Source organism: Accipiter gentilis, chromosome 22 (assembly GCF_929443795.1).
Source record: "Accipiter gentilis chromosome 22, bAccGen1.1, whole genome shotgun sequence".
Taxonomy (NCBI): Eukaryota; Metazoa; Chordata; class Aves; order Accipitriformes; family Accipitridae; genus Astur; species Astur gentilis.
In genome coordinates this window covers 17,302,799-17,328,603 of record NC_064901.1, presented here as the reverse complement: position 1 = coordinate 17,328,603, position 25,805 = coordinate 17,302,799, and the positions used below count along the sequence as shown (strand labels likewise).

General features: G+C 42.4%; 1 protein-coding gene across 4 annotated transcripts in view; it reads right to left on the bottom strand.

Annotated features, from left to right (window-relative positions):
* The window catches only part of RGS6 (regulator of G protein signaling 6), a 289,871-nt gene that overhangs the window by 91,512 nt on the left and 172,554 nt on the right, over positions 1 to 25,805 (bottom strand). For 2 of the 4 annotated variants that reach the window (XM_049825519.1, XM_049825521.1), the window contains exon 3: positions 19,033 to 19,132. The exons of the other annotated variants lie outside the window; for them this stretch is intronic. In XM_049825519.1, the coding sequence (XP_049681476.1) occupies positions 19,033 to 19,132 (100 nt within the window). The remainder of the gene's footprint in view (positions 1 to 19,032; positions 19,133 to 25,805) is intronic. 4 annotated transcript variants of the gene reach the window in all.

Sequence of the window (25,805 nt, the reverse complement as noted above, 5' to 3'; positions counted from 1 at the left end):
GTAGAGAAAATAGGGAGTGGAATTGAGCCTGGGAAGGAGGGAGGGGTGGGGGGGAAGGTGTTTAAGATTTGGGGTTTTTTTCCCTCATTATCCTACTCTGATTTGATTAGTAATAAACTAGTTTCCCCAAGTTGAGTCTGTTTTACCCATGATGGTAATTGGCAAGTGATCTCTCCCTGTCCTTATCTCAACCCATGAGCCCTCTGTTCTATTCTCTGTCTCCTGTCCAGCTGAGGAGGGGAGTGATAGAGCAGCTTTGGTGGGCACCTGGCATCCAGCCAGGGTCAACACACCACAATACATCAGTCAAAATGGACATCACAGGAGCCTCCAGAAAAACACAAAAAAGGCCAACAAACTTGTGGCCTCTCCCTAGTGACTGTGCAATCTCATGAGTAGACCATAAACAGAACAGAAAAGCACAATTTAAACAGTGCAAGATACTTATTTTAACATAGTTACATGTTCTCCTGCTCTTCCTCCAGCCCATGGGAAACAGAAGTCTGGCCCCCAATCTAGACAGGTAAGCCAAGGGAGAACAGATTTTTCCATTGTTTGAAATGTAAACACAAAATGGCAAGGACATGTTTATTTCACAACCATTTCAGATGCAAGTTTGCAGAAAACTGATTCAGGATATGCAATCAAGTCCAGGCAGCAGAGCAGTGACAGCAAAGCAGAAAAGCATACAGCAGACTTACCACGGGTGACAAAACAAAAACAAAACAAAACCAAAAAACCACACCCCAAACAGTTTTCAAGCATTCACAAATGCCCAGGAACTAGACAGTTGTTGGTAATGCCCATCTGAAGCACTACTTGCAGGGATGGCCAGCTTATGCTTTTTGGGCCACATGGCACTCATGAGGGGTTCAACTGAGGTTCCCACCCTGGGGGACTCCCTTGCACAGGAGCTTCTAGGTCATCCGAATCCCTGACTGCAGGAGAGAGTGCCTGCACCACTGGATTGCCATCAGAGCCAGCACTGGGAGGTGGGTACCATGAGAGGCTGTGGGCACGTCCACCTGCTAATTGCTTTTCCAACTCTTACGCTTTGAGCTTATAAAATGGGGTCAGGAAGTTGGATGCCCCCAGTCTTTTGGCATGATCCTGTCTACCCACTCCATAGCTAGCCCAGTGAACGCTTTGTCCTTGTCGCCACATCAAGATGTCCTGGCTGGGCAATAGCTGGTTGGGTTAAGTTCTGGTATTAGGGAAGACTATAACTACCTATAAATACAGACCAGTTTGACCACTAATTCCTCCCTGAGAAGACCGAATGCTCCACACAAACCCACAACACTCCCTGCCAAAGCACATGCCAATGAAAACAGCCACACTGTTGATGGGTCTTAATTGCTTTCTTAGTATTAAAATAATGTAAGAAAAGTTGATCTACAACAACAACAAATAGGGGCTTTTATCCTTTTTGCAGGGAACATAATCAATGGCCATCAGGAATGGAGATAAAGTAGGTCTCCATTTGGCTTCGATTCAACTAGCTTTTTTTCCATGAAGATCTCTTCAATTTTATCATCTGGTTATTATATACACATTTTTGTCTTAAACCTATTTTGAAGTAATTATACAGATTATGCTGGTTTAGAATGCTCCCTTTTATGAAACTAAATTGTTGGGTGTTTGTACATTGTCTGTAATTTGGTGTTCTAAAGTAGTAATTCTGAGAGCAAAACAATGCACCTCCTTGCCTGCTTCTCCTTTTCTTCTCTCTAGTTGTTTGGATCCCTTTGCACCTCCCTGAGTACACAAAGACATGGACATTTCCCTCGGATTATTACTTGGCTCTAGCAGCCTAATAACCATTCATGCTTTTGAGAATTACCCCTACATAGATTTGTTACATCTTTTGACTATAAAGGATGTCAACCCCAGACAAAATACTAACGCAACAAAAAGGTGTCCTACAAGCAACCTTTCCGTATTTTTAAAAGATGATGCTGGACACAAGTTTCAAAATTACTTAGACTCCTTTGTTCCATTTTCAAAACTGAATGGCCCTCAGGAGCCTATATACTATCAGCTTTCCACAAGACATATTGGCATAATAGAGCCATTTTTCAACATCAGACTTACTTTTTCAAAGGCACTTCAAGTGTTTCACCTAGCCACATAGATATTGGAGGAGCCCGCCCCTGGTTTCAAGCATTCAGCTTTTTCTTGAGCTGGCATATAGTGCCAGATTAAATTCTGTAATTCATCAGGTTATTTCTTTTTGCTTTAAAATTCAGCAGTCAGCATTTTGTAAAACAGATCATGATTTCTGGGAAAACCTGGGCATATTTTTTTCTCTAGTTACGATTTCATGTATAATTATATGTTTTTTAAAAAACCACCCACAATGTGTAAATGTTTTAGTTCATACACAGTAAAAAGAAGTGCTATGTAATTCACATCAGTCTTTCAGTACTGCAAAGATTTCTTCTAAAATGACCAATGATACATATCAAAATTGTCCCTTAAGGGTAAGTGGATAATTTCTTGCATGAAAGTACTCAGTAATACAACATTTAAGGTACAAAGCACTCTGTGGTTCACATATTTCATTAGCTGTAAGCCACACACTTCAGACCTTGGCATATGTTTGGGGTTTTGTACATTCCAGCTGTATCTATACATCCAAAATCTAAAAAATACAAAGCAAACAAGATTAGCATCAAAATGCCACCATTCAGCATGATCCCAAACAAGCATAAAAGACTAAAGCCGTCTGTGTGACTTCAGCACAGCCCAGAGATAAGAAGAGAAAACGGGGATGATGACAGGTGGCAAACAAGGTTAGTACAGCAGAACAGATTGAGCACGTCCAGGTGGGATGTGTTGGGATAAGGAAGGGAGAATCACTTCCTTGAACTGCAGGAAAAGATGAAAACTTCAAGCATACCTACACACCAAGAGTGAGATGTCCTGACTGCTGAAGGTAATCAGTGCAGGACCTTCCTGCACAGAACAGTTGGTTCTCTGTGGCACTAAGCAGTACCTCTAGCTACAAAAGCATGTTCTCAGCCAGCCTCTTCATCTTCCATTAAGTAAATGAGATGGTTACTTGACTCGAATAGAATATTTCAGTTGGAAGGGACCTACAATGATTATCTAGTCCAACTATCACTTATTATGTTAGTCAGGTTAGAAGCAAAGGACTTTAAATAGCTACATGTTAACCTGAATGTTCTTTCAAACACTAAAACCCAGCCCTATGAAAGTACACTTTTGTGTCTGTCACACAGACAAGGCAAGAGGTACAGTATATGTACATTTACAGGACTTTACATATGCCAATGTAAAACACTGAAAAAAGTTATAATCATATTCCAAACTATTTCCTAGAAAGCTTTTTTATCTTTACTGTGAGATAAAAACATTTGTTCTGTGTTTCTGAAAAATGAAAACACAATCAAGTCCAAGCAGAATGGCAAAACACCTGCATCCCCCACTAAGTCCCTCTTAGCAGACAGCTGGAGACTGAGGAATATACCTCCCCAGTATTGCTATACATTGCTTTTTTTCTTATATACTACCCTGGATGTCCACTACAGGATCCATGGCCAGACAGAATATTGGTGGGTGTTGGTTAGACTCAGAGTGGGCGTTCTTACTACATGCCTCAGAGCCTAAATTTTACAGTTCATAACTAACGTGGAACAAGTTAACAGGTAAGAGTCTCACCTCAGAAAAATCTTCTGTATGCTCATGTCTCATTAGGCAAGACCAGTCCCTTCAGCAGCTGCAGGTTATGAGGAAAAAGGCAGAAGCAGGAGGGAAGGGACACAATTGAAAAGGACATGCTTTATCTTCTGTGCCTCCCAGCACCTGCAGGGAGCTTGCAAAGGTATCTTCTTCACCATAATGGTTCCAAGGGCAGCTGCATGCATGGATATCCACAGCAGCCTGGCTTCAATGGAAGCTACCCTTCTAGAAAACTTGTATCCCAACACCAGCAGAGATCCTGCAGAGCTGCTCTCGTGACCATCCTGCAGAAACCCACTTCAGAATAAAGCACTTGCAGCGAATTAAAGCACTTGCAGCGAATTCTCTGAACAGTGCAGCTCCTCTAGACTCCAAAGCCCCTTCAGCAAGTTCTCACCCAAAATATGGTATTGCACATCATCATCACTACTACAGCCCTACCTGGCAGCTTTGATTATTTGTAGAGAGCAGGTCATATATTGTCCTGTGCCCCCATAACACACCATGAATTTACCATCTTCAACACCAAAAGCTTAACCTATAAAGCTCAAGAATAAAAAAAGATAAGTTTGTGACAAAACAAAATGCAGCTGCCATTCATGTTAACGTGCAAGTCTATATAGGTTTTCATTAGAGGTAGGACAGCAGAATTCAACAGTTCCTCTCCAGAAATAAAGTTTGCTATGCGACGGTACAAGACAGAATGAACTCTGAGTGACTCCTTCCCTTAGCAAAGGGAAGCAGAAACAGGCTCGGAGACTCAGTCAGGCTGATCAGGCACTGCCAAGTGACACAGCTGAAGAGCAGATGCTACCTTCCTTTAATTTAGTAAAGCCAGCAAGGTGGCTCAACAGACCCATGCAGACATGACGCAAACCAGCTGCATGTTTCACCTCTCGCTGCAGCAGCATATTAATCCATCTCTCTCAGCATCACCTGCGAAGGACACCCCTTCTGTTCTACAGGGCAAACCTCCAGGTCCATATTAATGATCATTGTTACCCACGGGTAGCCTGAAGTGAAAATATGTAATGGCAGGTGACCATAACAATCAAGATGTGATGGCTTTTCAGCCTCTCTTCACATACTCCCTAAGCTCCCATTCCTATGCCCTGTCTTGCCACACGTCAGAGCACACCTGCTCTAATCCCCAAGAAACATGGACTATTTTAATCTGCCTCTGCCCAGGATCCCGCTTGCCATGTCTCCATCCTTCTTGCAGCCATAGCAAGGAAAGGGACTGTCTTGTACCTAGGTCTTCACATTTGCCTTTGCTACAGCCTTCATGTCTAACATGAGGCAAGTCACTTACTCCTATCTTCACTACTTGTGTGAATGGATATAATAAAACCTCAGAAGGGTGCTGTCAACCTGCACAGTTTGGCAATGTAAGAGACAGAAAGCCCATATGAAACCACAGTCAAGGAGCTCAGCTGCTTGTGTCTGACCTGTCTTAACCTGAGCTAGGGTGGTAAATACAGGTTTTCATTCCTGGAAAATGAAAGGCACTCAAAACACACACAAGGTTTCTGAAAGTTTCTGAAAGCACCACTTTGATAATCAGCAACGTGCCTGGTATGCAGGTTGTGAGAGGCTGCTCCAAGCACAAGAAGTGCCAGAGAAGAAAGTGTGAAGCTGGGAGGAGAAAGAGGACATCAGAAGGCAGTGAGGGTTAATGGTAGCAAGTGCAGGAGGAAATGATTGTGGGCTTGAAAGCAAACCACAGCGGATCAGGCTGCGCAGAACCTGCCAGTTGAGGGAGGCACCATGTGCGCACAAATGCAAAAAGAGCAGATGGGGACTAAAGGGTGAACTAGGAGGAGGAGCAGGATTTCTTCATTTAAAAAAAGAATAATTTTTAAAAAGGTGCTAGCAAAGGCACCTACTGCAGGACACAGATGCAAATCTCTAACAAACGGTTCCCAAAATGGGCAACCCCTTTTCCATGAACAGACTAGCCCAGGGATCCCAGGAAAGAAGAGTGGGTGGTGACAAAATCAGATGTCTTTTTTTAAGACCTTTTCCTTTGACAGCATGGGCCCTAACAGAGTGAACCCTACTTTAACAACAGTAGTCGCAGACTGACAAACCTCCAGCCTGACGCTGCACATGCAAAGCTTTTTTTCTTAGTCTGGTACTCTACACCCCAGCTTGAGTTTTCAAGCACTCTCACAATCTGCTTCTGTAGCGTTGGTACTGGTTTTAACTCACACAATGTGAATCTTTGTTTCAGAAAATGCTTTGTGGCCTGAGACTATTTCAAACAAAATTCGTGCAACCCGTCCCCGATTCAATTCAAACTGGTAACAAATCCTTTGACTGCTGAAGAGAGGTAATGAAAAGAAATTTAATCTTGACATTTCTGGATTAAACAGTTGACAGGCAAGGACTAGCGGACTCTGTGGCACAGAAGACAGCTGTTTCCAGAGCTGTGCCTTAACTGACGGAGTCTAGACGTTATGAATGAGAGCTTGGCAGAGCTAGGGAAGCTTGTCACAGCAGAGGTGGGAATCCAAGTTTTAATGATTCAATTAAAAAATGCCAAGGCTGGTAGAAAACACTGAGTTATTTCTACCTGTGTCTCTGCGACTGCCCTCACGCTATCGTGGGTGTAATTATGTAACATGCACAATCCTTTAATGGAAGGTAGAATTATTTAAGGAAAACAGCTGGCAAATTTAGAGCTAAGTAGGAGCACAGAAACGTCAATGCTGAACCAAGCGTGTGTCAAACATGACCCAGATACCTAATTAGAAGTTATGCTCAAATCTAACTTGCACAGGGCTCGAGAAACAGACTGACTGAATACAGTAGAGAGGCTGCAAGAGGTATGTTCTTGAGCTTTATTGCCCTGATTGCATTAGATACTGTTCTGATCTCCCAACTCTCCCCCAGCTTTCCCCAGACAAATTTGCCAGCAAAGCGGAGAAGAGCATTGCAGAATAACAATGCAAAGAGCCTCATCTGTGAGCTTTGAGGGGGGGGGTGGTGTGTCGAGGCTGCCAGAGAGCTTCCCCCAGCACAGAGAGATGGGAGCTCAAGGCTGTCCCCAGCCAACCCTCTCTGAGCCAGCACCCGGCCATGGGGACTGAGGAGCCCAGAGGGGGATGTTCTCCCTCTGCGATGCTGGCTACCATAACACCTGCGTTGAGCACCTCAGCCTAATGGGCCCCTGCATCCCCAGAAAGTACTTGAGGAAAGAAAACTGGGAAATGTGGAGGAATCTGCAAAACCTGAATACCACTCTGTCTTGCATTTACGTTCACATGCACAACAAGCATCTGCAGCCAAGTCCCAAGCCGCCAAAAGGATTAACAATAGAAGGTAATATAACATGTTAATTAAGAATGTCTCTATAAAAGCTCACTATAATCAGCCAAATATTATTTTCTTAAAATACAGCACTCTAAGAAGAACGGCTAGGTTTATTTTAATTTTTCCTTATACTATTCTCCACTAGGGTAGAGAAATATGTTCCTTTGTGTTTTTAAATAGATGTAACCAAATACAGAGGAATACACTCATGGATGTCTGCTCAGCTGCCTTGTACAAAAGAAAATAGTGGGGGAGCCCACAGAGATCTTCAGTTATCCGAATGAGTGAGATGGTCCCTATAGGACAGCCCATACAAGTTAATGGGGAAGAACAGTCTTCAAATAAAGATTGTTATGCACCAAAGTGCTCTCTTATTGGAGCCAAGACATGAAATAGCGATTGTAGACTAGGCATGTTTCTTAACTTGATGCTCAAGGACCACTGCTGACAACAGGAGCAAAAAGCTGAATAGGGAACAAATAAGCAGTAAGTCATTGACAGAGATGGTGCCGAGATATGCTAGCATACTATATAAAAAGCAGAAACTCACTAATTTGCTTATGTATCATGGATAAGAACAAAGGTAACAGAGTGCTCACCAGACCCTTACTTCATGGGCATCTTCCTGTTGGGAATTTGCACCTAGCAGGCAAACAGGTACATACCATGAGTGGCCACGGTGCCACTCTACCTCCGAGGGGGAAGGTGGTTGTGGAGCAGGATCGGGGAGATTACATGACCCCCACACTTGGCACCAGCGCAGGAGTTAATGGAAAACTTCAGACAGTTCTGGTACTCACTGTTCAAAAAGGTTGTTAAAAACTTGGGAAAGGGTCTAGGGGAGAAGCACAAGAGGCCTGGGAAAAGTGTTTTGTAGTCAGACCTGCTTTCAGGCACACAATTTCTTAAAACCTTCACAAACAGAAAGTGAAGTGGCTATTTTACTGCAGTAACTAAATATCTTTTTGGGCAGAACAGATATCTTCATTGTCAACCATAACACCAGAATCAATACCAGAAGGTGATCTGGACAGAGTGATTCTGGACAAAGAAACAAGGAACAACATTCGGGCATATTACTACTTTAAGGGTGACTAACTTTTTTTAAAGGTTACAGCAGATTTATTTTTTTGTGTGCTAGCTATTATTTAAATTGGATACTTTCCTATAAGATCTACAGTTGTAAAGAAGATTCAAGGCAGGGAAGCTGTACTTAAGCAGACCAAACCAAAGGACCACCACAACCCCTTGCTGCATAGGTCAGCACCATGGGCAAAGGTCTCCATCCCTCCTCTGCCCACCCACCCACCCTCTGCTCCCAGGAACATGCGCTGCACTTACAACAGTTCAAGGACACACAACAAGACTTGTGAGCCTTTACACCTCTATTATTTATTGGGCACTGGGCACAACACTGTGCCCAGTCACACAAAACTTGTAGCAAAGCAAGTTTCTGAAATCAGTAAACAAAAGCATACTGACAAGCTCATTTTGAAAGTTTGTTGTTGTCTTTTTGGTTGGTGGGGTTTGTTTGGTTTTGGGGGGTTTTTTTTGTTTGTGGTGTGGTTTGTTTGTTCGTGGTTTGTTGGTTTTTTTTTTTTACAGTTTCAAGTTATTGAGTGTTTTTAACTTCTAGGCATGTGTCATCTCCAAGTACATCTTACAGCTCTCCAAGAAAGCAAGCCACTGTGTCAAGGACTCAATACTCTTTGGAGCTCTAAAATAAACTATTCCTACTTAAAAAAAAAAAATCCATAATGCAATATCTACATAGCAATGATGTAAATGATTAATAAAAGATGCTACAACTCAAAATAGTACATCACATTTTAAAAGACCTAGTCTTCTGATTCTGTTTTTTCTATTTGACAAAAGAAATAAACTGATGAATATGCCGCTGTCCAATTCTTTCGTTTCAGCAACAACAGCCTTGAATAGCTTTGTGATTGAAATTTTATCAGAATACAGTAACCTTTATTTCTTTTCCATGGCTACTGCTGTTCCCTTAGAAAGCTCACTTGTCACTGTGTCTCCGGTAGGAGAAAAACAGACAGCATTAACAAAATAACACTGGACATTTGGCAAATATCTAATTTGCTAAAATGTGTAGTTTTCAGTCATTCTAACCTATTCAGGAAATAGGAATAAAGTTTATCAAATACTTAGGGCAAAGGTAAAATATCAAAAAAGAAAAATCCATCAGATATTATTGACTCAGGAAAATTCAACAATGATTTTGGCAACCAGCAAACAATCAAGTTTCCAAAAAAATAAGACGGACCCAATCCTATCCGCAATAAGAATAGGTACAAAAATAACAGAATAAGACTATCATATGCAATCAACACAGAACCCTACAATAATTGGATGTAAAACCTTCCGTTGCTACAGACATACATTACTTTTCTTATCAGCCTGGTTTTGGTTTTGTTTCATTTTGGTTTTTTTCCCTCCATGTGAGTATAATTAGCATTTTACATTAACCAACTTCTCAAAGCTTCTTGCATGTTTTATTACTCATTTCTAGGTAAGAGTTAATCTGCAATCCTGGCCATATTGTGGAGGTATCTACACGGAGAAAAATTCTTATTGTACAAGTGACCTTGTAATGGAGTAGAATCCTGAGACTCTCTTCTCGCAAAGCATGCGGCCATCAAATAGGAATTAACTGAACAAAGACCTAATTGCTTAGTTGTATTTCTCTGCAGGACCAAAATATAATTTTCTTCCCTGCATGTGGTAGTGAATCATACATCAAAAATATCCAAGCTCATCAATTCACACCATATTCAAAACAAATCCATGGGAAACCAGCATGCAATTTTGAGATTTAGCCACACAGAAAAAAAGCTAAAGAAAACATGCAAATATGTATTATTTATAATGATAGATATGTATGGAAAGCCTGAAAGCTTTTTCATTTTCCTGTTTGCCATTTCTGAAAGAAGGTTCTAAAGCCAAATCTATGGTGCTTTCAGGTGCCGTGTACTGCAAATACATAACAGACCAAAGCGCTCAGTATTTCTGCTGGAACAGGCAGAATAAAACAAGCTATTCATCCACCATTCAGGGTATCCACACGAACCAGGCAATACAGTTTGTCCATTCTAGCACTACGCCAACCCCCTTCAGCTACTGCATCTTCTGGAGATGTATTCTAACTGTCCCCAGTGCAGCTTTTAGCAACAGTGATTTCTGACTGGTGTGCTATTTATGGCTGGTAAAAACAAGCTGGTGCACTATGTAATTCTTTATACTATTTAAAGCAAAAAACCAAAATCAACCCTCCCTTTTCACCCCACCCCCAACATTTACATTAATGGTAACTTCAATGGTGTAACTGAGATATATCATGCATAGAAGAATCATTCACCTATCAAACTAAATGTACATGTAAAAGAATAGAAAATGATTCATGAGACTGGATTTAGTTACTAAAGTTAACTTCTGCATTTCATTAGAACAACACATTGATTAAAAGTCAGGAAATTTAAACTCCAGAACAAACTGTTGTGTTTTGCAATATAAGCACTTTAATTAAAATGCAAGTAAGAATCTGCTCAATAAATAATACCCTGAAAATTACTTTGACTAAACAAGCCAAAGAATGATAGATAAAATGAACAGCATATATGCATAGAATAACGAGGCAGATGTATTCACCAAATAATGAGAGGGGTTTACTTTTCAAATGGCTGGAATGGCATCCAATTAAAGCAACAGATTCAAAGTAACAGTTGTCAAACCACACTCAAAAATTTGTTCCTTCATATTGCTATTGATTACCATTGGGCACTTGCATATTGTTGCTTTTGCAGTACCTCAAGGTAAAAATGGTTTGTCTAAGGATCAGATCTCCACATACGCCTTGGTGGGTACGTGGCTTCTCAGGCACAGCAGGAGCAAAGCTGCTCTGTTGTGTATTTGATGCTTAGCAGCCCACAGGAATGTTGGAGGCAGGGCAGAAGCAAAGCAAGAGGTGTGAAAAAAACAAAACTGTGTTGGGTAGATCCTTCACCATGCAACTCCCAGGTTGCTAAGAAGTAAAGACAGGAGAGGTGAAGTATTGCAGCTTGAGTGCTGTCTGCTCAACACTCACATCCAAAAATCAAAGCCATGCAGTACTTATAATTAATCTCTGCTCTTTTGCTGTGTCATTCAGATCTGGAAACAAACTTTTGTAATAATGCTGCACTTTTGAAGATAGCAAGATGAATGCAGAAAAGCATTAATCAGTCATTCCTATGAATTTCTACAGGCATTGAAATATTGTTGACTTTTCTTTTTAATGCTTTATTCATTAGCCACAATATTCCATCAGCTAAATGCTGTGTTTCAGAATAAAACTGCAGTCAGCAACAAGAATACTCTTAATATGTAAGATTTTTTGTTATTGTGGCTGAATTACCAATTCATCTAAACACTGGAGTTCAGCAGGTAATTTATCATCAAATCTGTCTCTATTCCAGCTTTTAGTCTCAACTGAAAGACTGAAAAGGCCTAAAAGCAATTCTTGGGAAAAAAAAAATTTAAACCATTTTTAATAGACCTGCTTTGTTCCAGGCAAATAGCTTTCATTTGATGCCTTCCAGCTCAGTAATTTTTGTGCTCATATTCTTCAATATGAGAAATTATACTTTTGTGTTGTTCTAACTTCCGCCCAGGTGGCCGGAAGGTCTTGGTTTTACTTTCCTTTTTGACAACACCTCTGGTGACTAGGAAAAGCAGACAAGTCACTGCAGAAAGATAAAGCTGGACCATTTGGTGATTTTTCATTTATTTTTATTGCCGACAGGAATATCCATGTGGCATGATTATTTAAGCTTCTCATTTATCATAGCTTCACTTGACAGATGCAGAGGTTCAAATCCAGCAAGGACAAGTAGGACCAGGAAGGACCTTCACAGTTCTGATGCAAGGAAATTAAATTCCTCATAATATTCAGGGCTTTTTAGATACTACTTGAGAGACCATATTACTGACTGAATACTAAAGCCTAAGGATGTGTTTCATAAGCATTCTGCAGTGGCCTAAGCCAAATTTTAATGTTCCCACTGCTGTGATGTGTTTTTCCTCTAGTGTTTTCCACCTCAGGTACGACTACTTTCAAGTGCTGTCATATGAAAGTATGTGGTTATGTAAAACATCCAATTTTGGTAATTTTTAAGTGATGCTTAATGTCATTTAACCATTTAGGATTTATGCCATAATGTGTGCACACATTTTTAAGGGATGCATAAGCTTCATGTGACATACAAGCATACTTACACAGAGATAAGCAGCGGCAAAAGGAACGGAGAACCGAGTAAGACACGGAAGCGGCATCAACAGCCAGCTGTGAAAACCATCCTTCCTCTCAAGGCTCAGCATAGCTACGAAGTCGCACATACTGCAATATTTGGGCCGCGTTCATACCACACAGCTAGGGAGGACCACTACCATGGAACGAGCCGCCCACAAAACGCACCACACAAAGTCCGCCTGAGCTGGGAAAGCACAATACAAGCACGGCACAGCTTGCGATGAAGGTGAAGAGCTGCACGAACTGAACTATAGTTTTGTTGCGGCAGAGGGCAGTGATACACAAACACTAGACTAGCAGTCCTCATTCTGCATAGCACCTACAAACGCAGAAGCCTGTCCTTGTTTATTTCTAGCATACAACACTTACCACTCAGACTTATTCTTAAGAAAAATTGCACGCTCTTTGTGTATATTTAAGCATACACACATGCAGATGCACAGAGAGATATATTGACTATTCGCTGTTTGAAACGTTAATTCTGGTTGCTTTCTCTTATTTCCTTGACAACCATCTCCTATTCAATTAAGCTACTATCCCCCTTGTCCTCTGAAAATCAAATCTTTTAAACTTCTGCTTCACAAGGCGCTGACCTGCATCTTAACAGGCAAAGAACTGCTATACTTCAGAGAGCTGATTTTCGTCTTTCCCACCCCCATCCCTCTCACCCTTTGAAAGGTAGGAAGCTGGATGCAGTTAAAGAGAGAGAAAAAGGAAGGAGGGAGCTGTGGATGAAGACAGCGTAACTCTTCAGCTCCTTAACTGGGTTAATTTGTCTTCTGCCATGGGAACAGAAAGCTTAAGAGAATGCTACAGGGAAAAAAAAAATGGTAAGGCATGCACTAGTCACGTAATAGCTGACATGTCTAATGCTACGTGATTCACAGCAGCTTTGAAATACTAGATTAAAAGGTATAACAACCTTCTTATTGAGGGATGGATGGATTACATTTCCACTGGGTGCAATTTGAAGAAGAAATCCATAAAAGAAGAAAATACGAGTTGTGATAAAGAAACCCAGACTTGACTTGAATTAGTTTAAATGCAACTTGCTCCGAGCAATTGATTTTTTGTGAGAAATAAATAGATTTGTATGCTCGACCTGCGTTTGCAATCCAGTTTTCACCACGCAATTGCACAACTGTTGAATTTACTGTGTAGCATCTGCTGCACATAAATGTGGAAAACCACCAGAAATGATACAGTACTATATATGTATATATAAATACATGTCAATTTTAACCCACGAGCACATTCTTTGTATCATTTACAAATCAGTAAACACCCCAAATTAGTTTGGATATTGATTTAAGTTTTGGCAAAGTCGTCTGTCCCCCCTCCCCCCCATTTTGCTTGTTTTGACTAAATAGGCTTATTCATGTTTAGTAAAAGACTGAACTTTGTTTAGATTTGGGACTATCTAAGTCTACTAACTTTGCCTGAAACAGAGTCAGTATCACATTGCAAGTCTCCTGTTTCTCAAAGCAAAACTACAGAGGAAAGACAAAACACAAAAAAGACAAAAAGAGAAAGATTCACCTGGGCTAGAAGTTCAGACACAGACACTCATTTTGACAAACATTTCGGCTGTTCACGTTCAACTACTAGTGCTGTCCCAGATCTAGGGATGAGTGTTTAGATCTAGAGGGAAACTACCCAAATGTTTGGTGAAATCTGTGTCAGACTCAGTCCTCCAGTTAAAAGCCCATGGTCAGGTGATGCAAGCAGCTGGACAGACAGCCCAGGGGAAGCCAAATTCATTTGCAGCCAGCTTACGAAGGATTTTTTTGTCCCAATGAAAGTAGTTTCTGTAAGGCATCAATGCACGTTCTACTCCTGAAAAATAGCATTAAGAAAGTGAATACTGTGGCAAAGCACCCAGCCTCACAGGCTGCTCTCCAGGCCCTGCTAGGTGATGGGTACTGGCTCTCATCAGCATCGCCAGTCCTGGTCCTGCTCCCCACGCCACAACTTCTGTCTTTGTATGGTTCCTCTGAACAGGGACCTTTCAAACCCTGGAGACGAGGAACTCGCTCTTCTCCCTTGCGCCTCTGGCTGCCGCATCTGCGAGAGATATGTGTTTGAACTCCTCTGAAGGGAACAGGCAAAGAATACCCCCACACTGGCACTGCAGGAACTCCTTTAGCAATGGGTGTATGAAGTCCTCCAGCAGAACTCGTCTGTCCTGAACTATGCCATCAGGGAACACTATCAATAATAAAGTCTCTCTTTCCCGACACTATGGGATTTCCATACTCCAGCCAAACACATTTTCTTTGATTAAGTGACATTCTGATGTGTTCTGGGACGACTCCATAGGCATTTGCCAAGACACATGCTGGCTTCTTCAGACAGAGACACACGGCAGTTTAAACTTGGTTTAGCTCATGAGTCTCGAGTAACGACAGGCCATCTGGCACATTTCAGTAATACTGGCACCTTCTGCCCAGAGAGGTCTGGGACACATAAGACAGACATGGCAGGTCAGGAATGAAACGCAGTGGCAGGGCTGCGTGCACGAAGCTTGCGTGGCAGCACTTAACCCAAGCCAGTACAGCCGGGACATCACCCGTCCACACGTTCAAAGCCACGGAGGCAGCTTCGGGAGCAGAGCAAGAAGACAAGCGATTGTTGGAGTAAGGGTCAGGAGCAGTGCACGAGCAAGGTGCCAGCTAGGGGACTGCTGCTGGAAGGAGGAGGTATCACTCAAAATGGAGCTGTGGGGACAGGCTTGCTCGAAGCCAGGTGGTTATGGGTCAGAACGAAGCTGTATCAAAACCTCTTAGGAGGGCGGCAGAATGGTGGAAGGCTTGTAGACTGCACGTGTCCCTTGGGTTGCAGTAGCAAGGATGCTGGGACAGAGGATCAGACAGTACACAAGACCAGGAGAAATCTGGAATGAGGTTGGGGGCAGATTGGGAAGCATGAAGGAGGCTTTCTGCACTGGAAAGCTCAGCAGTTGCAGCACTGACTTCTTTCTGACTTGTTTTGGCAATGTTGTATAAGGCCAAGTCTGAATCAGTGGGAGAAGAAAGTATATGCATTTGGTCCTCCTACCAAAACAGGAGTTTAGTTTTAAGATGCAATTGTACAGAAATAAAAAAAAAAGAAGATTAGAAAGCCAGTTTTGTTGCTAGTTAGTATAATGAGATGTTCTTACAACAGCCTGATGACAGGGAAAATAGAGAATTGCTGATTCATTTACAGAAACAAAAATCATTTAGTGAGAAAACAGTTTCCTCAGTAAAGAGAAACGTGCAACTCCATTTATTGCAGCAACTGCCATCATGTGCATTGGCTGACCACCCAGTCTGGGCATGGATCACAGGACTACTCAATACCTGCCTTCAGTCATTTTTTTATTCCATACTCTAAAGCTACCGTTGGACAACATCAGATACATGCACACAGATGCCACACAGACTGGTTTCATCTTACTTTCATTCTCTGTGGCTTGCCCATAAGAGTGAAAGCTTAACCAAGAAGATACTGGTGTGATGTGTCCGCCTTTGACTGACCTACTTTGAGCCAAAAGCAAGGAAAGAGGGTACACGAATCCACTTCTAATGCAGATTAAAACATGCCTTTGGCACAGAATCCCCACACAGACTCATCATACATTCAAAAAAGGTTTTTTTCATCCTTTTTCCCAGATTCCTGTTGTTGAGAGGACCATTAATGATAACTCCCTGAGGCTCCTTCTCCTCCTGTTACACAATGCCTCATTCACAACTTAGGCATCAGGACGGATGAAAGCAAAACAGAGACGAGCGGTTCTTCCCCTGGCATTCAAACTTTAAATCAAACACCCACTTTGCTGTACTATAAACAGAGCTACCTGTTTAGAGCACCAAGGCACTGCTGTAATGTTTCTTTAAGATTTTACATTTCTCCTGTGAGAAGCAATTACAATAGAAGTGTCAAACAAAAATAAACCCCTGTTAATCACAGTCACTGTGAGCCTGTGAAGTAAATCACATCTCGGTGTTGCTGTTCCGTTTTTCAGGTAGAAATAGAAAGTGTGTGAAAATGCCAGAGCTAGAAATTAAGCTCTTCCCAAGAGGGGGTCCACAGTTTTTGAAAATACCAGTTCTTCTCTTGTGCTCACAACACTGAGTGGAATTAGACAAGCACTAAAATTGAGTATCCAATGATTGTAAGAATAGTTTGGGTTGGAAGGATTCTCTGGAGGTCATCTAGTCCAACCTCCATCCAAAGCAAGGCCAAATGCACAGTTAGGTCAGATTGCTCAGTTTAGCTGGGCTCAGGGGGTTCTGAACAGCTCCAAAATGTTGGTTCCACAGCCTCTCCAGGCCACCGGGCCCATGCTCCGCTGCTCTGACCATGAACAACTTTCTTCCTAAATCCAGTTGGGATTTCTTTTCCTGCTTCCACCATGCACTCTTGAGAAAGGGTCTGACCCTGTCTTCTCTATAGCCTGTCATTCCCTTCAGCTTCCCCTTCTCAAGACTGAACAAACCCAGCGTCCTCAGCTTCCACTCAAACATAGGTGCTCCAGCCTCTTCTAGCGCTCCAGCTCTTTACCCATCTATCACAAGTACTGATATCGCACATAAATTTCTTTTGGTTTGGTCTACAAATAGGCAGGTCTGTGCATCTGAAAGGAGAAATGAAGAAAACCTTGGCTTCTCAGCTGAGCCATTATTTTCCCATACTTTTCAAACTCAGAGGCTTCATGCCCTGCCCAGTGCATTACAAGGGAGCTGCCTTCAAACCACCTGAAGGGAATGGTACTGAGATTGTTCCCCTCCAAATCAGAGGTTTTTCTGTGAGCTTTGGAGGGAGGTTTTGTTCTTATTTTACCTACATCTTTTCACTACTCCCTGTGCTGCGAAAAGCCAGCCATTTTAAGGTGATGCAATTGCAGCTGCTGTTCCAGAACAGCAGAGTGCAAGGGTGCAGTGTCCATCGTGCCAGGGAGCTGACAAGCAGGGTGGTACCTAAGGATAAGTATAATTAGTTTAAAGATGCTGTGAGGTCTCCCATTTCCTTTTTCTTTTGCGTAACAGGTGGTGGCTTGATGACTAGATCAATTGCTTAATCAATGCTATGAATATTAACAGGAATATCAAACTTGTTTTAGCTGAGTCAATCTTAAGACATCCAGTCTGTGTATTGCAGACCTCAGCTTATGGAATCAGTTTTCACATCAGATAGTTATTTTCCCCAGGAACCTTCAAGAACAGTTAGCTCATACCTGATCCAGCCATACCTGAAATTTAGTAATGCAATTTTCACATCTCACTCTAGATTCATGTTCTTTTCCACTGTAACCCCCTAATCCTGCAACTGACAGTTACACCGGGTCACCACCTTGAAATCAATTTCGGACAGAGGAGCCTGTTGCTCAGTAAAAAGGGCTTAACTGGACTGAGCCTCATTTAAGTAAAAACTTCATTCCAATTCCCATATGCCCTGCCTATCCCCAAGAACCCTATAGATTTGTAATCCATTCCTGTAGCTTAAGTTGGACACTTCTTCTGATACAAATATATCAGATCACACTCCGGAATCAATCAACACAACCTCAAACTCTGCTCAATCCAACCATTTTCACAGTAAAAATATTTTTGAAGTGCTTCAGCTCAGATATGCTCCACTGCAGGGAACCCTCTTTGCAATGGCTTGACACCAGCTGCATTGCCAGCATCCCTGTTGATGAGATATCTCCCCATTATTTTACAACAGTATAAAGACCCCAAGACCAAGAAAGGTCTATTTGAACTGCCAGTCTTCTTCCAGTTATCTGTGTGCTATCTAGAAGCAACAACGCGACTTTAGCATTTTTAGTGATCATCTGAATTTTACTGCAGTAAAGTCACAGCCGCAGACAACAAAGCCCTTCACTTTTCGGAACAGGAGGGGAACTTCCCTAAACACTCATCAGTGTGTGTTTCTTGTCTGATTTGGAAAGAGACTCTGCAGGACAGAGAAAATTGTACTTACTTTACAGAGATACACAACATCATAAATTTTAAGTCCCAGGAGTAGTTAGGTATCTCATGTTGGACAACAGTCTACTAGTACAGAGAAACAAAACAGTAGTTTTGTGCCACCATAGTGAATACTACTATCGAGTTAGTGAAAACAGGTACCAGAAACCCAAGTACAAATCCTCCAAGCAATTTACATCACCCTGAAGAAACTCATCATCTATCAACAGCAAAGTTCTTTGTTGCACTGGAACATATTCTGTCTGGAAATATATGTAGGAACAGTTTTGTACTCTGACTGCCAGTCTCTGCTCCATCCACGCTTCTGTACATATAGCTTTAATAAAGCAGCATACATGCATAAAGGTATTTCACATTCTTCTATCTGTGATGAAAGTCCAATAAGAGTATCTGGATATGAGTGAGAGAACAGTATCAACTTACTTTCTTGAGCTCTTCCCCAAGATTGTCCTACCCCCATTATAGGGAATGACTGACTGGTGATACTGTGACAGCCACAAAAGCCATGTAACATTTTTTTAAGAACTCACCCCAAAAAGAAATATAAATACTTGCTTACCTGAACCAAGATTTCTTAACTCTCTTTAATATTCACCCCATAACAACAATGTGCAGAAAATACAAGCAGAGGAGGACTTTTTTTTTCTTACATTCCTTCTTTTCTGCAGCTTTAGCAGTGTGTTTGCTTAGAGCCAGTGAGTACCAGCTCTCTTCCCTGCTAACTAGGGTCCTTACCGGTGACGACGCTGGGGATTTTAGACAGAAAGCTCTTGACAGTGCGGATGGGAACTCCACCTGTTTTGTCATCCTGCATTCTCGTAATGATGTCTTCAATCTGTCAAAAGGAAGGAAAGACTTAGAGGTTTTTGCAAAACAGCCACTGTACCGTTTATATATGGCGAGTGCTTTGGAAACATGCTGATAGGATGGACTTCAAATATACCATGTGCATTACTGCACAAACACAGACCTATACATACAGCTACCGCCTCCCAAATTTGAATCCTGAGACCAGACACCATGAGGCAACATAGACCAGCTCAGGAAACAGTGGTTGGATACTGACAATCCAACTGCAACTGTACTTTTTTTGCTGACCAGGGGTGACAGAATGGTGGCATTTGGTCCACATATGAATTGGGCTAGATTCTTGTCCTGGTTTCAGCTGGGATAGAGTTAACCGTCTTCCTAGTAGCTGGCACAGTGCTATGTTTTTGAGCTAGGTATGAGAAGAATGTTGATAACACTGATGTTTTCAGTTGTTGCTAAGTAGAGTGTTTAGTCTAAAGTCAAGGATTTTTCAGCTTCTCATGCCCAGCCAGCAAGAAGGCTGGAGGGACACAAGAAGTTGGCACAGGACATAGCCAGGGCAGCTGACCCAAGGTGGCTGACGGGCTATTCCATACCATGGGATGTCACATCTAGTATAGAAACCGGGGGGAGTGGGGGCAGAGGGATCACCGCTCAGGGACTAACTGGGCATCGATCAGCAGGTGGTGAGCAATTGCATTGTGCATCATTTATATATTCCAATCCTTTTATTATTACTGTTGTCATTTTATTAGTGTTATCGTTATCAGTATCCTCTTTTCTATTCTATTAAACCAATCTTATCTCAACCCATGAGTTTTACTACTTTTCCCAATTTTTTCCCCCATCCCACTGGGTGGGGGGCGAGTGAGCGAGCAGCTGCATGGTGCTTAGCTGCTGGCTGGGGTTAAACCATGACAATTCTATACTGCAACCAACTTAAGGATTTTTCCCATCCAGACAACTTTGCCCTCTTCTCCCACATTGATTTGAATCCTCGATACCGTGACCTTGGGAGGGCTTTCATTTTCCAAAGGGTCCCAGACAGTCACCAAAGGCCTGCGGCTTGAGAAGAGCATGAGACAGAACAACTGCAGGACGATTTCCCCTGCCTCATGCTATAGGCTGGGATGGTACATGTCTGTGGTCATCGTATGAAGTAAACAACCAAAAGTAAAATTATCATAGAGAAAAAAAATCATTAGATTTTCATAGCCAAGTTAACTTTTACTTCACAGGCACATACAAAATCCATCACATACAGGAAAATACACAGTCATCTTCAAAAGCCATGACTATGTATGTCATCCTCCTACAGCATGCCAGAATCTGATTACTGGGGGAAAGAGCTTAATCCTCCTGTTTACTCTAACACAGGAATGGATTTTTGCTCCTTTTGAGGTTACTCCCCCTGTGTTTACTTGAAGGCAATGCCAGGGAGAACAAAAAGCTGAACATAAGCATAGTGCAGAACTTCAGTGTTTCCAAAAACTCCCCTCAAGTCATTAAGGTCTCATAACCCCAACAAAAATAAACCCGAAGCTGGTGGCTCTGTTAGCTCGAGCAGCCCTGCCCACTGCTGGTGACAGGGGCCCAAGACCAACAGTGGCCAGACAGGCAACACAGCTCTGATTTTACCTAAAGATTTTCTCACAGATGCTACAAAGCACAACCTCAGCAGAGAGGTTACATGGTGGGGACATGGCCCCTCTCTCCTAAAGGCAGCCTGAGAGCTCAAGCAGCTCTCTTCAACCCTGGAAAGCTGGCTTTGTTTAGATGTGCAAGTGAGTTTCTTTCACAGACTTACCATCTATATTTCAAAAAAAGTTTAATTTCAAGTTTTCCTAGATGGTAAGACAATTTCCCTGCCAACTTCAGACGCTGAACTTGATCACCGTGTTCTTAACCTCAGGCTATCACTTAACTGAACTGTTTGCACCTTGTTTATGTATTATTTTTAAGTCAACACATCCTAAACAGATTCTCAGCGAGAATGAAGTCACAACGATGAAAATATCGCGAAATATTCAATAGATTATGGGAGGGTTGGGTACCTACAGTGAAGTTGTGATAGAATAAGGCTACTTCGCCCCCAGCTGAAACACTATGAAAATTAATACCACTTCTTCCCCTTTACACCTGAGCTTTATGCAAGGTTATTTGCCGATCAAAACAGTTTCTTCCAGTGTGAGGATACCTAGAGGAGTAACTGCTCCTCTCAGGCTGGACAAGAAGCACTTCACAGCACCTCATGGTGTTGAGAGGAGCCTGACAGCATCGCTCATCACCAACCCAGACCTACGAGGCTACAGCACTCCGACACCAGACCTGCCGGGGGATAGGATAGCTTGGTTGCCCGCAAAGGGCGGACCAAGAAGGTCAGCCAGACTAAGAACCACTTCAACAAGGCAATGAAAAAAAAGTCTCTCCATGACCAACTAGTTATGTGTCTTCATACACACGTGCCCGTAGCTGGCAGAGAGATTCTTCCGTGACTGTTGGGAAGAAACTACTCTGGAACGTGTTACGAGTCCCATGTCTCCAGGATCACTTAAGGGCCAGGAAAATAAACTTCTTACTCTTTTGCTCACTGTAAGCTAAAGGAACACCAGACAAGATTTGTGTCATTATCACTCCATGAAAAGTGCCATTTCAAGCAAAATAAACCTTTAATTATCCTAAAAGCAAAATATGTTGTTTTTACCCAAACTATCCCCATTTCAAGCAATGAAGGAGGCATTGGTGTCTCAAATGGGGCCATTAACTCCGGTTTCAGTCACAACTACAAAAGCCTACTACAATTTTAAACCAAAGTAAACACAACTGCCTTAGAGATAACTCCTTCCCCAAAGGCTCCTCCTTCCTCTTGTCTTCCAGCCTGACTACTGGCACTTTCTGCTCTCATTTCTGAGCTTCGGATGTTTCTTCTCCCCTTCCCTTTCTACTCAGATGCCACATCTCCTTCCTTCCCTGTCCTTCCATCTGATCCAGACATGACTATGTATGTCATCCTCCTACAGCATGCCAGCATTTGCAGTCTGCTGCCTGAGAACCCACAGGGTTACAGCCTCTGGTTGTACATCGTTTTCCCATTCCCAACATGCTTTCCTTGTGCTCACTCTCTCAGCAGATTTCTGCACTGCTCAAAGGGGACAGACAGCATATCCTACTCAAAGAAACACTTGCTGATAATTTTATCCTTTCTTAAAGTTATAGTCAACTTTTAAATAAAATACTGAAAACCTATATTTAGCAACCTATGACAAGTTTTTGTTCCGTCCACTACAAAGACATCCGACCCTTTGTACCAGCCTTTGTGTTTTGCATCCACCCAACGTGTGCAGATATTACCACCCTGGATCCAAATTTCTACCTAGCTATGGAAACGTTTCATGAAAAAAGTGATACAGTGACAAAGTGGAAAAAAGTGATTATTAGAGCTTCAAGTGTAGAGAAAAGCAGAGAGGGAACATCAAACATGAAGGTCACTTTCAAAGCTTTTCATCTTAACTTTTCAGAGAGTCACCTAGACACTTCACTGCTATTAATTCTCCCTTCAGTTTCTGCATGTCATTAAATATGCTTTAGGTTTCCCTCTCTGGCAGACAGGGAATAAGAGTCCTTGGATAGCTCATTTCATCAGGCAAGGAGGCAAGAACTACTAAAACTAAGCAACCCTTGTGTTTATCACTCCTAAATGAGTAAGCTTGACTGAACTAACTTCTGCCCAAAAAGAGTCATGGTAAGAATAGACAATTTTTTTCTTCCATTATGGGGATCATGGCTATTTCACTCTTGTCTGATTTTTGCATCTGTAAAGGGAACTGTTACTCTTCCCTCTGAGTGGATTCTGGGTCAACATCTCTGTGAGAAAGCCAGAGCAATTTATGTATCTGTTACTGTTAGCTACACACTGTAATGTATGCCTAACAAACTAGATCTGCCTTTCCTCCTGACTGGTTGCTGACAACTCTGCTCCCTACATTTGTCCAGAATGATTTTGTTTCACATTACCCCACTTTAAATGCATTGAAAAGGGCTTTGGGATTCAGAAGCACGTTATCTGTGGAGACAGGACTCTACAGCGGGTAGTTTATGAGAGTTTAACAACATATTCTGTTACACAGAATGTGTTGGGGATTTAATGCATATGTGGGATTTGCTGTTATTCCTTCTCCACTATCAGCACTTTTGCTGGCCTAAGGAGGGTGAAGGCATGAAGCAGAAGACCCTGAATTTCTGTCAGAGCTGAGATGACTATCGCTGGGAGATGAGATGTCCCTTTGCTGAGGGAGGGGAAAATAGAATATTACATTTGATGACGTGTTATAATAAATAGGTCATAATACAACAACAAATGTAGCTATCACAACCTGGCAACTTTGGGTCAGTGCCACACAACATTCCTAGTGTTACCATTATATGGGGGAAAATGACTCTTGACTTCGTAATAGCTTCTCTTTCTCCCAGCACCAAAATAAAGCAGGCACCCACACTGCAGCACGTTAGTGTGCACAGCCTTGCTGAGCCCTGGAAGCACCCTGCTCACGGTCAAAGCTGACCTTGGAGGTAACATGCTGAGGGAAGAGCAAGTAACACACAAAAAAGAAAAGCTAACAGCTCGCACCTCCCATGACCCCATACCTGGACACCACCAGCAGCTTACTGGAGTTACCAGGCTAAGCATGTTTAATTGCAACTGAGTGATTACCATGTAATGATGTCAGAGACCACCATGGTCCCATTTTGCCAGCTCATTTTTATGAGATAGTGAGGGGAACTAGCTAGCCTTTCACATCCTAGCCTCTGAGTTAGCTGCACGTACTCCCTCAGACCCTGCAGGAAAGGTCCCGCTGCCTATTTCTGAGTATTTTGGTCCGCACCGGGTTCCTGTCTGATTACTCACAGCAGGTACCCTACTCTTGGGGATTCCTGTCACCTGCTAACCTGTGGCTAGAGAGTCTCTGAGCATCGCTCATCAACACCAACATTAAAGATATAGGGTTGGATAGACAGCTCTGTGCTATGCCAAACACCCTCTTCGCCCCGACAGATGAGAGCTCTCATGAATATTGGTGGAGCTGGATGATACATGGAGGAAAGAAATCAGTCTGTTGTCAGCTAGCATGATGGCAACAATTATAAGTACATTTGATCTTTTACTCTTCACAGAAATATAAGTTTAAAATAGACTGTTTCTCGCATTGCCAACCCCTACGGGTCCCATAAGCGCCTCTGACACTACCAGCGTGCCTGTGCCTTCTGCACCTGCTGACTCCTGCCACGCAGTCCCATGCGTACACAGACAAGGACAGTTAATTTGACAAGATGTATGAAGCCAACTTGCTTCACCAGTCCAGACAATTTCACTCTGTTCAAACACAGGAAGAGGCGGCTGAAAATTTAAAAAAAAATAAAATAAAAAGGGCTAATACTCCTCCCTTCAGCACCCACAAGGGAGAAAGGACAACCTTGCCTCTGAGACAGTGCTGGAAAGCAGCAGAGCAGCACTGCCAGAGAATTGCTGCATGACCTTCAGCAAACAGCTTCATCTGTCTCTGTCCAAGTCTCTCCTCCTGCATAATGGAGATAATACTGAATCACACAGGGGCAGCGAAGCTTAATTCAAAGATGTCAAAGAAGGACTTGGAGTACCTTGGGTAGTGGATGCTACACGACTACAAAAGATACGCTCCCCTTCTCTGACAACCTTTTCACATTCCCAACAACGGCAACAGACCCGAAGCGCAGCAGAGCGCCGACGCATCAGCCGGCACGGCCGTTTGGCTGCTTCCCACGACTCGCTTCCAATGATGGCCGAGGGCAGGGCACTGATGGAACTCATCCTCTCCCCAATGGAGCTTTTATCTCCGCTTCTTCTTAAATTTCAGAGCTTATTTCAGATAAAGGCAGAGTATACCACATAGCTCCACACATGCTTGAGTGTGTTTCAGGGAAGAAAGAAACAACTAATGATCTTCAGGTGTTTATTGGGAGGGTGAAACAGAGCTAATAATGTCATTTTGAAACTGGTAACACGCTTTAGCATTTATATATCTCTACTGTGAATAGGAGGGCAACAACAAAGGAAAAACTACAAAGGTACTTGTGTTTATTTGTATACTGCTCTAATCCAGCTAGAGCTTCACAAAGTGAGTATCTACTCAGCAAGTCATCACATGGAAGGACAGGTTTCACCACAACAACTGAATTAACCAAAATGATGCTTAGGGAAAAACCATGACACTTCTTATTCAGCTGCTGAGGTGCAACACTGGAGTCTGGGAAGTACCAAGCAGCAGCTTTTTGATCAGACCATGCCTCCCCTAACACAGCCTACGATATCAGCTCTGCACGGCACCCCTGGCTCGGGCCTGGGCTGCATTATAAGAAAATGTCACGGAAAATGGGAGCTGGAACCGTTCCCCTCAGGCAGTATACGCATGGTTGGGAAATAGGGTTTAATATTCAGCAGAAAAACAAAGCTTAGCAAATTCAGCAAACAGATTCTCCAAATGAGCTGAACTAATGCAATTTTCTCCCACCCCAAAAATCAAGCTTTTTAGCCCATCAGTATCAACAGTTAGAAGCAAAGACATCAATATGTCAGTGTTATGCAAACTCAATTTTTCATTAAAAACATTTTGACAGACAACTCCTGATATGCTCAAATTCTACATGAGCTATAATTGCTTAAA